This window comes from Leptopilina heterotoma, unplaced genomic scaffold (assembly GCF_015476425.1).
Source record: "Leptopilina heterotoma isolate Lh14 unplaced genomic scaffold, ASM1547642v1 Lhet_46, whole genome shotgun sequence".
Taxonomy (NCBI): Eukaryota; Metazoa; Arthropoda; class Insecta; order Hymenoptera; family Figitidae; genus Leptopilina; species Leptopilina heterotoma.
The window spans coordinates 1,771,644-1,785,285 of NW_025111092.1; the positions used below are offsets into that span (position 1 = coordinate 1,771,644).

The 13,642-nt window shown below is 33.2% G+C and overlaps 1 protein-coding gene across 1 annotated transcript in view; it reads left to right on the top strand.

Annotated features, from left to right (window-relative positions):
• LOC122507329 (acetylcholine receptor subunit alpha-like 1) overlaps positions 1 to 13,642 on the top strand; it is a 169,738-nt gene that overhangs the window by 105,428 nt on the left and 50,668 nt on the right. The window contains exon 4 of the mRNA XM_043619991.1: positions 199 to 308. Within this exon, the coding sequence (XP_043475926.1) occupies positions 199 to 308 (110 nt within the window). The remainder of the gene's footprint in view (positions 1 to 198; positions 309 to 13,642) is intronic.

Below are 13,642 nucleotides of genomic sequence, written 5' to 3' on the forward strand. Positions count from 1 at the left end.
TTAGATAATTTAAACCGTCCGAGCGGCAAATAAAGTTTTTTGATCCGGAAGCTGAATTGATTACGTCACTTATAAAAAGAGCCTTTTTAGATTTTATCTCTTGTTTACCTAAGAAGAGTTGATTAATCGTTCTTTTAACTCGTGTCGCATCGATGTTAAATACGAATATAAAATCAGCTTTTAACTTTTTTATTTCAGGAGTGGAATGATTACAAACTTAAGTGGAATCCGGACGACTATGGTGGGGTTGATACACTTCATGTACCAGCGGAACATATATGGTTGCCGGATATTGTTTTATATAACAAGTAAGTGGCATTTTTCCTTACGCCTTTTCTTTGCATCTAAGGCAAATATTCCTTAGGATTTTAATTAAAGCAGACTTAATTACGTATATAAAACCCAATGGATACTGTTTGGTCCAGGAATCGCAGAGCAGAGCTTTCATGGTGGGCTTGAACCAAATTTTAAAAAAAGTCTTGCGAAATGGTATTTTTTGTGGATTCCAACACTGGAGACCTCCCTGAGTATTTTGCAATAAAAATTAAAATAATCCATCGGGCCGTTTTTGAAAAAAGTAATTTTTAGTATTTCCACCGTGAACTCCAGATACAAGCACCTTAAAAAAGTTCCAAATGAAAGGGCCTAGCGGAGTAAGCATGCAAATATTTTTTCAAAAAATTTATTTTTGTAAGAGTTATAATCAAATTATAAAAATTTAACATTACATTCGTAATGAGTAACCCTCGAATGTAACCCTCGAATTTCAAGCAAATTTAAAAATAATCAGTTACTGGATACATTGTGCTTTAGCCGAAATGATGCGCAACCTAGGATTTTAATTTTTTTAACTGTGTGGTACCTAATTAAAATTCTAATTAAAATTAAAATTAAAATTAAAATTAAAATTAAAATTTTTGTTAAATTCCTCTTATTAATTTATAAAACACGTATAAACTTCATTAAAATCGATCCAGTGGTTTTCGAGAAAAAACAAATTTTTGATTTTCCTTTCCCTCTCCATAACTCTTACAAAAATACATTTTTTGAAAAAATATTTGGTGAAAAATTTTATCTTAATGCTGCCAACATGTAACAAGAATTTCAAATTTTTTTGAGCGGGGGCAGATTTTGCATGCTTACTCCGCTAGGCCCTTTAATTTCAACTTTCATGAGTGTATTTTGGATCGCAGAATCTGAATTGGATGTTGGATTTAAGAATTTCAAAATGGCGGATCCAATATGGCGACAACAAAGTTTAAAAATTGTTTAGATCCGCTTGAACCTCAATACTTGAGGGTTTTCGGGGTCACTAAATCTAAATCCAATGTTAGTTTTTGAAAATTAGAAATGGCGGATCCAATATGGCAACCAAAAAGTTTAAAAATTGTTTATATTCGCCTGAAACTCAATACTTGGGGGTTTTTGGCGTCGCTAAATCTGAATCCAATATCAGTTTTTGCAAATTAGAAATGGTGGATCCAATATGGTAAACAAAATTTTTAAAATGGTATATGTATTTATTGGTCTCCATTGTTGAAATATTTTTTAACCCTTGTGCGGGCAAGCTAAAAAAATTACGTAAGCGGGTAAATGAGATCCATTTTCCTCAGGCGCTTCCAAAAAAAATTGATTTGCGGTGTACACTCTAACTATCAACAGAATCTTCTAAAACAAAATAATCAAAGTACATTTGTTAAAGGAGATGTTTTTTGAGGTAACATCGAGAGTATTTTTTTTGTCTTTATTTTTCGACTTTCTGTAGCACTTGAATGCCAAAAAGTCGATTACGTTGCGAGTTAGAGTGTACACTGCAAATTAAGTTTTTTTGAGGAGCCTGAGAAAAATCTCATTATCTCGCTAAATTCTTAATATTTTTAAATTAAAATTTAGAGAAATGTTGTTTAAATGTTGCAATATTATATGCAAAACGATAATAGTATATTGTGCAACAAGTACAGAAAGAAGCTGTTTTCCGACGAGTGCAAAGTTTGCTGTCCCGAGCGAAGCGAGGGCAGCAATTTGCACGAACTCGGAAAATCTTCTTTCGTACGTGTTGCACACAGTACTTTGTGCAACACCTTTTGGTTTTGATAAAAAAAAGCTGTTTGGAAACGCTAGTTGATGCCAACATACGTACTGTTTAGCAGGGTTTGGAACGTATGTTATACCGCACGTAATATACGTGGTTTTCTACGCGTATATTACTGTAATAAACAGGTATTCTACAAATAGAAAACAAATACCTATATGTATATCACCAAAAAACCCAAAAGTTTAAGAACTTTGCCGCACAAGTGCAGCAAAGTAAGCACTTTGCCGCACTAGTGCAGCAAAATAAGCCCTTTTTCGCACTAGTGCAGCAAAGTAAGCTCTTTGCCGCACTAGTGCAGCAAAGTACTGTTTTGCGCCTACTTTACAGGCATGCAAAGTATTACTTTCCTTACAGGTGTTGCACAATAGTATATTGTGCAACAAGTACAGAAAGAAGCTGTTTTCCGACGAGTGCAAAGTTTGCTGTCCCGAGCGAAGCGAGGGCAGCAATTTGCACGAACTCGGAAAATCTTCTTTCGTACGTGTTGCACACAGTACTTTGTGCAACACCTTTTGGTTTTGATAAAAAAAAGCTGTTTGGAAACGCTAGTTGACGCCAACATACGTACTGTTTAGCAGGGTTTGGAACGTATGTTATACCGCACGTAATATACGTGGTTTTCTACGCGTATATTACTGTAATAAACAGGTATTCTACAAATAGAAAACAAATACCTATATGTATATCACCAAAAAACCCAAAAGTTTAAGAACTTTGCCGCACAAGTGCAGCAAAGTAAGCACTTTGCCGCACTAGTGCAGCAAAATAAGCCCTTTTTCGCACTAGTGCAGCAAAGTAAGCTCTTTGCCGCACTAGTGCAGCAAAGTACTGTTTTGCGCCTACTTTACAGGCATGCAAAGTATTACTTTCCTTACAGGTGTTGCACAAAATAAATTAACTTTCTGCGTATCGCCAAAAAAAAAATTCTAAAGAACATGCGTTATTTCACCGAATTAACTAGACCCCCCCTTAAGTCTGCATTAATTAACCCTCTGCCTACGCTGACTTATCCCCACTCTAGCGCTTTTGAATTAAATTCCCATAGTCCCCACCAGGCGACCGAATTGTCGTTTTTTGTCGATAACGGTCACTTGCGTAGGCAGAGGGTTAAAATCTGAAGAAACTAAGAGATGTAAGACATGCCTTAGATGCAAAGTCAATTATTTATTTCACAAAAACTAAGATTAAAATCTTTTTCAAAGCATTTTTTCACTAATGTCTTCTGACTGTAGAAGGCCATATTTCTGAAAGTTGTAGAACTAAAGCACTGTATTTTTTTATTTTTCAGAAAATTTTATTCACTTTTAGTTTTTTATAGATACTTTTGAGTTTGTATGAACTGATGTATAAACTGAATATTTAAAAAACTAAATTTCATATGAATTGTTCAGTTTTTTAGTAAGCTTGATCGGTTAATTTCAAACTAAAAAATTTGTAATATTTAATATTTGTAACAATGTTTTTATATTTAATACGTTCTGTTTTTAATTAAACTTTCACATAATAAAGTAACTTTAAGGTTTTGGTAATTTGTTCTAATAACAAACATAAAAATTAAAAGTCAACTTGGTTATGTCAAAAAGTTTTTAAATTGAAAATTCGCTGTTAATAATTTTTTTTTAAATTTAACAGGGACATGACGATTTGTGAGATATTTAAATTATTAAATTTATGTTTATCTCGATTTTAAAAAAATATATTTATCAACTTTTGAAAACTTGCTTCTTAAATATATATAGGGGAGACCGGGGCGTAATGGCTAACTTTTCACTCTTTGTTGTTTTACTCGGACATTTTTGTTCTAATTGAATGTTTATCTTCCAGAAAATTTACTCTGGTATCTCAGCTTTCTTTTAAGACTACAAACGTCCCGATATGACTCTTACTTTTTATTCTACAACAGTTTTTCTGGAGCAATGCAGAGCTCCAAAATACGGCCCGAGTCGGGGCGTAATGGATAACTCCCGGGGCGTAATGAATAATGATTGCTAATTATTATCTACAGTTTCCAATCTTATTGCATATTGTAAATTAAGGTTCCTGGGTATTCCGTGAATGCTATTTTTATTCAGCAATACTTCAACTATCGCTTTTTCAATAATATTCTGTGATATTGGCACTCTCTCAATTTTTTTTGTAATTTCTCATTAAAATCGTAGCTTGAAATCTACTATTTGTAAATTTTAGACCAAAGCTTTAAAATTTTGTTAAAAATACCTAAACATACTTAAACTAAGTGACAAGCAATCGCGAAAACAAACCTACACTTCGCCGATATGGTAGGTTGCTTTTTATACATAGCGTATTGCATTAGCCAACACGCCCCGGGAAAAACTAGCCATTACGCCCCGGGGGTACTCGGCAAATATTTGGCTTTTTTTTAACAATACCGGAAGTGTGAATCAAAAATCTCGAATTGTCCCTTAAAAACAAACGAGTCAAGATCGAAACCTCATTTCAGTTTTTTTTTAAAAGCTATTTTTGAAAAAAATAGAACGAAAAAACGAAAATTTTGAAAAGTTACTTTCGTATGTCAAAAATAGTTTTTCTACTATATTTCTTACAATAATGAATAAATGTGACGCGATCTGAAGAAAGGGACCTTAGAAGCAAAAAATTATAGGTTATGTTTGCAATTTTTTAATTGAAAATACAAAAAAAGGATCAACTGTCAATATAAATCATTGAAGTTTAAGTCTTTATTAAAACTAAAATATTTAATAAACACTGATTTTAATTCGAAATAAGTAAAAAGAAACTTTCAAACAAGAAAAAAGTAACTCTAACCCAACCTTAAAATGATTTGCTTCTAAGGTCCCTTTCTTCAGATCGCGTCACAAATATTAATGAAACTTCCGACAAACTTGCAGTATACCAAGTACAATAACTTGTCTATTGTGCGAAATTATTACAATTTACGGTTTTTAAACAAATTACAATTATTCATTACGCCCCTTAGCCATTACGCCCCGGTCTCCCCTAAGTGTACAGTCCTGAAAATTAAATTTTATTTATTGATTATAATAATTTTTTTTGTTATGTATGTTAAACTAATTTATTATCAAACTTCACAAAAACAAAGTCTATCAACGCTCATAAATAAAGGCGGTGCACCTAAAGGACTTGGGACCGCCCGCTCCACAATATTGTCTTAGAGAAAGTTGGAGTGGAAGAAGGAAAAATCCAAAAGGTGCCGATTTTACCAAATAATTTGGTACGATTGACTAAGTTGCGAAAACTGAAAATAAGTAGGGATTTTGAAAAACACTCCAACCACACTCTTCGGTTTTCAGATAAAAGTTGAGAGCACATGTTAGAAATAATTCTAATTTTGTACGAAAAACATCTTCTCAATAATAAATATCAAATAAGTTGAGACTTTTTAAATTTTTTACTTTCTATAGTTAAAATAAATTCCATCATGAGAGTTGGGTTTCCTTTCATTGTGAATTGAACCTATATATTTGTAAGAAATTTGGAATTTTATGTGCTTTCGCGCTCTTTCTCAATTCGGCGTGTTACATAAATTTTGGTGTCAGAAGTGGGATACCACAAACTTTCCGCATTTTGAATTCTAAACTATTAGTAATCAAAGGGAAAAACAATTAAAAAAACAATCATTGTTTAGAATTAACGTGAAATATATTGACGTTCAGCTATATTTGGAACTATCACCAGAGGATCAACAATGGTCATCAAGTGTTATCATTTTGCCGAATAACAACTAGTGCATCAAGAAGGACTAGATGTAGATGGTTAATTCCTACTTAACGACCCGCCTTATGAGTATATGGCAAATATAGGGTAGCTATCGAAAGAAAGGTCATCAAGTGGAAGAAGGTAGGAAGATCTAAGGAAACATAGCAACTTTATCCTGTGGAAGAAGAAGACGGTCAATCCGAAGCACAGGACAACTAAGGACGAGGACAGGAGCTTAAACTGGAAAAAGCCACGACATTCCCTCTCAAGGTTTTTAGCGGGTATTTTAACCTGAGGGCTCGAGGGTACGAATATGATCAGTGGATTGGATTATTAATGATTTCGAAGAGGTTTATTCGAGTGTGAAGTGACTGTAGTAATCTTTTTTTCTTTCAAAAAAACAAAACCGAAATCTTATGCACTCTAGATTTATATAATATTTAGTGAGTGTCTGTAATTGCAGAGATCAACCATCATTTAGAACTTCTAAGTAGTAAGTTTGTTTGTCCTTTTATTGTTGTCGTAAGTCAATCCTATTGTCTTTGTGTTTAAAGAAAGAAGTAGTATAATCCGCACCATATATTCTGTCTCTTTAGTCACTCTTTTATCTATTCAAATTAGAGGTTCAATTAGGGGCGTTAAGAGAAAGAAAACGAGTACTAACAATAAGGGGGCAAAAGTTGCACATATCACGCGACAAAAAGATGTTATGAATATCGAAAACCAGGTAATTGAGAAAGAAATAAATGTCGATGAAAATATTTCCGATTCTAATTCTCGTAGAAATCTCAAGTATCCATTTCGAAATTTTATGTCACTTTTTCAACCCGACATTCAGCCGGTTGTTATGGAGTCATTAGATTCAACCGGTCATGGTTTCTCAAATGCAAGTAGTTTCGGAATCTTTGCACCTTCCTGAACATGATCCTATAAATCCAATCCAATTTAGAGCCGCTTTGTAATTCTTTCCGAAAAACTCTGATGGTACTAACGTTCCCGTTGGTAGATTTGTTAATGACTGCTTGTTTGCTCGAAATTCGATATCAGCAAAGACCGTCATTATCTGTTTCTAATGGTTCGTTCTCGAATTACAGAAAACGCGTACGACGCACTGCAAGATGGCGATCTAAACTCTCTCGAAGACTTATGAAAACATTTAAAGAATACATTTACCGAACGAAGAAGTTTAAATCAATTGAATGCGGTCCTTGCAGGTACAGTATAACAAGATGATGAGATTGTGCTGCAATACAGATCACGAGTTAGTAAAATCCTGTCAATATAATCGAATTAGCAGAAGAATACCCTTCTCGGGAAGAAGCTCATTATACAATAAAATCTGCTCGCAATACAGCGTGAGAAAATTTTTTCACAGGTTTAAAACGCGATTTAATTTGTCGAGCAAATAACGAAAAACCGCCGAATTTACAAGAGGCTATCAATATAGCTAAACAGGCAAAATGGGAAGTTGAATTTGTTAATAGTTTGGATCGTAGTACCGATAAAAAACAGACACCGCGAATAATAGTTGCAGTAAAGAACAAGACCTAGAAAAGAGAACAAAAAACACCTAAAATCGTTTCAGGTCAAATCCCAACAATCCTCGCGTTAGAGCTTTCGGAACGAATCCAGGTCGTGGACGCGGTGGAAAACGTGGCGAAAATCGTAATGGAAATCTGGGTAGAAATAAAACTGATAACAACAACGGAAACGATATTAACGATCAAAAACCGGAACAAACTGACGCAGCTCCTAACAACAGAAAACAATGTTACAATTGTAAACAAACCGGTCACTTCGCTCGAGATTGACTTGTCGAACTTGATTAAATAAAATATCTCAAAAGAAGTTGTTAAAACATTGGGAGAAGTTTTGTTAAAAATAACTAAATTTTGTTACTCGTTTCAAGTAGTTCCAGATATATTTCCCATCGATTTTGATGGAATGTTGGGTATTCATCTTGAAGACAGTCATAAGACAGCATTTTCAACCCCTTTCGGACATTTTGAATTTAATCGAATGGCCTTAGGTCTCAAGTCAGCTTCAGCCTCTTTCCAAAGGTTAATGAAGCTTGTCCTCTCCGGTTTACAAGGTGTTAAATTATTCGTGTTTATGGACGACATCGTAATTTACGCGAAATCCTTAAAAGAACACAACGAGAAATTAGAGAAATTACTGGGTGTCGAATCAGATCCTAAAACAGTTTCTCGGTTTACCGGAATACTACCGTCGATTTATACCTGGGTTTGAGGGTCTTTCAAAACCATTAACGTCGTCGCTAAAATAGAACGTGACATTTCTGTGGTCGGAAACTACAGATAAGGCTTTTAAAAATATGCAAACACTTCTTTGTTCTCAACCCCTATTGAAGTATCCAGATTTCACGAAACCTTTTATTATAACCACCAACGCATCCGATTTCGTGATAGGTGCCATACTTAATCAAGGAGAAGTTGGGAAGGATCCACCTATCGCCTATTATTCTAGTACATTAAAAGCAGCGGAAAGATCATCGCTCTTTCATTTTATTGAACCAATTAAAAGACCCCACTATAAGTTCTCGTTTGGCGCGGTAAACAGTAAAATTACAAGAGAACGATTATGAAATAAAGCACAAACCAGGGAGAGTAAATGCAAATGCAGACGCGCTTTCTTGAAACCCAATAGATTATAAACTTCCTAATAAAACTACTGGAGAAAGTGATTTGAGCCGCCCTGACAGTATCGTTTCTAACAATAACAAACTGAACACTGGTTATGTGACTGAAAGTAAAGCTCTATAGTTGTTGTAGAGACCAAGATTCACAAGATAATTTCGCAGAAAATAGGGCAATTGAAGAGTTATTCACAAACGAGAGATACACTCAGGGAGTTACTTTGATACCCGAGCCTCAATCTTATCTAAATGAGCCAAGCTGTAAGGACAGAGAAATAGAAACAAATAAGTGTTTCTGGGGGATCTCACTTGTTTTACCACGTTGTACCTGAAACAGGGTTACTCAAAGGCCACGAGAAAACACCTGCTGACGATTGTGGTGGCACAAGTGCACACTCCCGCCTCCTCAATTCTAGTCACGTAAGTGCATTTAGAGAAGAGAGTTTCATGACTGATAGATTTGAAGGTTCGAACGAAGTAGAAAGAAATAAGTATAAATAGAGAGGAAGAAGCTGTCCGGGCAGGTAGCCATCCTTCAAGAGTATCTAGTGGACTAGCTGACCACGCGGAAAAAAGCGAAACCGCCGAGGAACCTAAGGAACTCGAACTAAGCGTAGATGTTGAGGAATATGTTTTAAATGAATCTGAAAGCAATAAATTACAGGGCATCTGGGGAGATATTAAAAATACTATAAACATGGAGTTTGAAAACCAAAGGGTAGAGAAAGTACTTAAAGGGAAAGAAAGCGCCTCTGCAAAAGCAACTCAAATCTTACCCGTAAATTTAAGACTAGGGAATCAGGTTCTCACACCTCTTTTTTAAATAAGTAGCGACGGAGTTCTGACAACCCCTTTAGGTAGGGGAATGATGAAAAATAATCTCATACAACTCTCTAATTTAAAATATTTAAAATTTAAATTTAAAATCTGGATATAATATAAAGAAATATAAAAGGGATTGGAATTTATTGTTATAAGTCAATGTTTATTTAATTATTGGTAAATAACACAAAGGACAAATATACGAAAGGAATTTTGACAAACATTTAATTCAGAATTATCCTCGGAATTATCACGACGAAAATATGGTTGAAAAGTTAAGGTGCATTATCGTAATTTATTATTTTTACGAATTGATTAAAATAATTTCTTTACTTTGTTAATATTCTCCATCGAATAGCAAAAATTATCATCTATATATTTTATTAATTATTATGTTTATTGATTATAATAATTTTTCTTCTTATTTGTTAAACTAATTTTTTCTAAAACTTCACGAAAACAAAGTCTATCAACGCTTATTATCATAAATAAGGGCGGTGCACCTAAGGGACCTGCGACCGCCTGCTTCACAATATTGTCTTTGAGAAAGTTGTAGTTGGAAAAGCCGATTTGACCAAATAATTTGGTACGATTGGGTAAGTAACGAAAAGTGAAAATAAGTAAAGGGATTTTGAAGAACACTCGACGACAGTCTTCGGTTTTCAGATGAAAGTTGAGAGTATTATTAATAATTCTAAATTTGTACGCGAAAAACATCTTCCCAATAGACGTTTTTAATAAATATCAAATAAGGTGAAATTTGACTCATTTTTAGTTATTCCCTTTCTATAGTAACATAAACTGTATGTTTCTGCCCTCAAATGACTGCAATACACGTCTTGTCGTATGCCATCACATTATTTTCAAATTTTCTATTTTACAACCGCGTTTCTGCATAAATTTAAACAGTCTTTTCTATTAATATCATTTAGAAGATGTTTACCCATTTCACGTTAACAGATTTTGTAAAAAGTGTGTGTTCGGAGTAAAAAATGTTTGTTTACCAATTTCACGTCATTTAAACCAGTCAGTACTGTTTCTGTTGGGCGATAATCAGAAGTCTCAATAGAGTCTTGTCGAATTTAAGAGAATTAAAACATAGCGGGATGATAGCGGGATACACCGAAACTTTTAGTGAATTCGATTTAATTCGCATCTACCCTTTTTTGTTTGCTGGGTATGCTCTTGGGATAGAGTGTAAAAAGAAGCACAATTTAAATCACGATTTCGCCTTTCGTATATAATTCTATCATTTTTTCTAAACCTTACAAAATTTATGATTATTTATAAAAACTATTTTTACAATGTTAAATAAATTTAAAATGTTCATATCATCAAAGAAAGATGAAAAATTGGATAAGTGTGAGTCGGACTCGTACTGTATTTCTAGTTTACTGCTAAAAACATTATAAATATCAACTCAAATAAGAAGAATTGTGAAATAATAGGATAAAAGTATTTTCAAGGATTTAAATATATTTTAAGTACTACGCTGAAAAATTTCTGTTGATATTAATCAACTGCAATCATTTTTAGAATATTTTTCCTATAATCTACTCTAGAAAATACATAAATATATACAAATTGCCAGCTCCCTAGGTAAAAAACCGTTTTAATAAGGTTTTTACTGGGTACGGAACCTATACATGTGCAAAAATGGTGCTAGATAAAAATATATTAAAATTACCTTATGTATTCCTCATCTGTCTTTGGGAACTCACTTTAGTTTTCAACTGTAAATCCTCACTGGGAAGAAAAGTTAGTAGACTCGATAAAGTAGAATATTAGGACAGAAAAGGAGGGAGCCTATGTAAATCTGTTTACCTAAATCGAATATGTCCGCTCGAATAGAAGAATAAACGCTAGTAAAATGCAAAGTTAAAATATGCTGTGAACGTACGTGCGCAAGAATCTCATTACTCTAATATTACCGGATTACTGAATCTACAGCTCATTTCATACCACGCGGTAATTCCGTCTTCGTAGCTAGCTGGTTTTGGTTTGAAACCTTGTAGATATTCTTCTCACTCTTTCTATCTCAGAGAGACGGATTAAGGAGACGTGTTTTTTTTCTAAAACTTCACGTATATATATTTTATGTATATAGGGCGAAGCAGGCTAAAACGGAGCACATAATGTAAATGCTTAATTATTATGAAATAACATTATCATTGTCGAAAATACTAAAAATCTTGAGTTCAACACTTCAACTAACTTCTTGCGCAGAGAAAATTCAAATTCAAACTAATTAAGATGGAAAATTATTAATCTACACAAGCGGGTAAATAGCACTCAATGTCTGCTGTAATCGAAAACAGTAAAAGCTAATTACAATGTTTAAAAAATTAAAATTTATTGAAAATATGTCTCTTACACGGAGAAACTTTTAATACCACTAATTCTTAAAACTGGTGAGACATTTTAGTATGTTAGGTTAGATTCAAGGGAAAAACGACATAGGTTATAGAAATTGCTATTGAGACTATCAAAAACACTCATTCAGTATATATTTTACAGTTCTTCATAAGGAAACTAACGAAAATTAGTATGTTGTTTTAGAAAGAAAATAATAATTTTTGCAAAGTTGGGAAAGCCATGAATTAAAAAGAAACACAACAAATTAATTGTCTATAGATACTCATAGAGACGATAGTGATACTTGGATCTGATGGTAGATGGCATTAGTGTATGTCACTGTAACTGTAGGTAAATATATTTAACACGACGTAAGAACCTAACCTATATTATTAACGCACACACGCACACGCAAGTAAAGACACGACGATTGGTCACGGAAACCGAAAGATCGCACGATTCGTTAGAAGTACACAGCTGAATCGTCCTTATATATTAAACGAGTGGAAAAATATGTGCCTTCGAGAGAGAGCATTTTTTAAAATAACTTACTAATCAAATTATGTAAATAAGTAAAAGTCGTGAAAAAAATTATGTTATATTGAGGAACAGTTCTTGAATTTAATTTGTCATGAGGAGACATTCACGTTTATTAATAAAAGGTTTTTTTCTTTCATACACGTGTGAATTTCAACTTCGAAAACATTAGGGTTAGTTCGCGACGTCAGGTGATGGACTCGGTGATGCTCGGGCGAAATCGGTTAAGTCCGCCCGCAGTCCTTCCAAAATTGGTATGTTACGTTAGAATGTCTGTTATATATTCTATCTATATGTGGAAAAAAGGTTAGAATTACCGTATTATTTCACAAACAAAAACTAGCATTTTATTCTTTTCTAAAGAAAAATAAGACTATTTCTAATGCAGATAGTAATTTTTGTACACCGAAGGTTGCTTAATATATAACGAACTTATCATATTTTCGTATTAATGTTGAAATTATTAGCACAACGCACGAAAAATCCTCACATTCTAACGTACTTTTAGAATAAAGATAACCAAATATATTCAATATTAGAAGAAAAAGTTTCTCCGTGTATTTAATAACATTAAATATTATTTATACATTTTTTATATATCTACCCTATATGTTACAAAAAGATATCGCTGCTGTCAACGCCGCTGTTTCAAGATTTTTTGACCTACAGTTTAATTTTAAGGGCAGTTTTTACTTATAGGTCAAAACTTGATAATAACACTCTATCTGACCTACTCCTTCCTCAAAATTTTGGTCAAATTTAAGGACAATGTTGACTTACCATTTCAGGAATCACAGAAGTCCCCTCTGTCAAAAAAAGAAGGGAAAATTCACTAAAAAATTCTCTCTGATCTATTCTTTCCTTAAAATTTAGGTCAATTTAAATGGTAGTTTTGACCTTCAGTTAAAATCTTGATTAAAAATCTCCGTCTGACCTGCTCTGCCCTTAAAATTTAGGTCAAATTTAAGGGCAATGTTGACTTACAGCTCAAGGTGTCACATAAATCCCATCTGTCATAGGTCAAAATTTAGGTCAAATTTGAAATATTTTTGTTAACCTACACGTCATAAAGCAACTTGATTAGGGTCCTTCAAGGGGTCGTTCCCTTACGTCAAAATTTAGGTCAAATTTTCTCTACATAATAAAAAGATTTCGTCGCCGGATTCAGTGCCTGAAGATGGCCACAAATGGCTATAGTATAATAAATTTACTTACGAAAATTTACTAAATATTTTTTTAGTTTAGGTGAGCTGCAAAATTTTTTTTTAAAAGGTTCAAATATGCATTTAAAAATATTATTATGCTTTCCTGTGGTGCATTATGGAAAGAAATTTCTTGAAATTATATAAAATCATGACAATGATTTTTATTAAATTCTTAATTATACTAAGAATATGTTAAGTTTTTAAAAAAGTTGGCTAAAAACAAATATAATTGAAAATTTTCAAATATTATAACTTATTATACATTATATAATT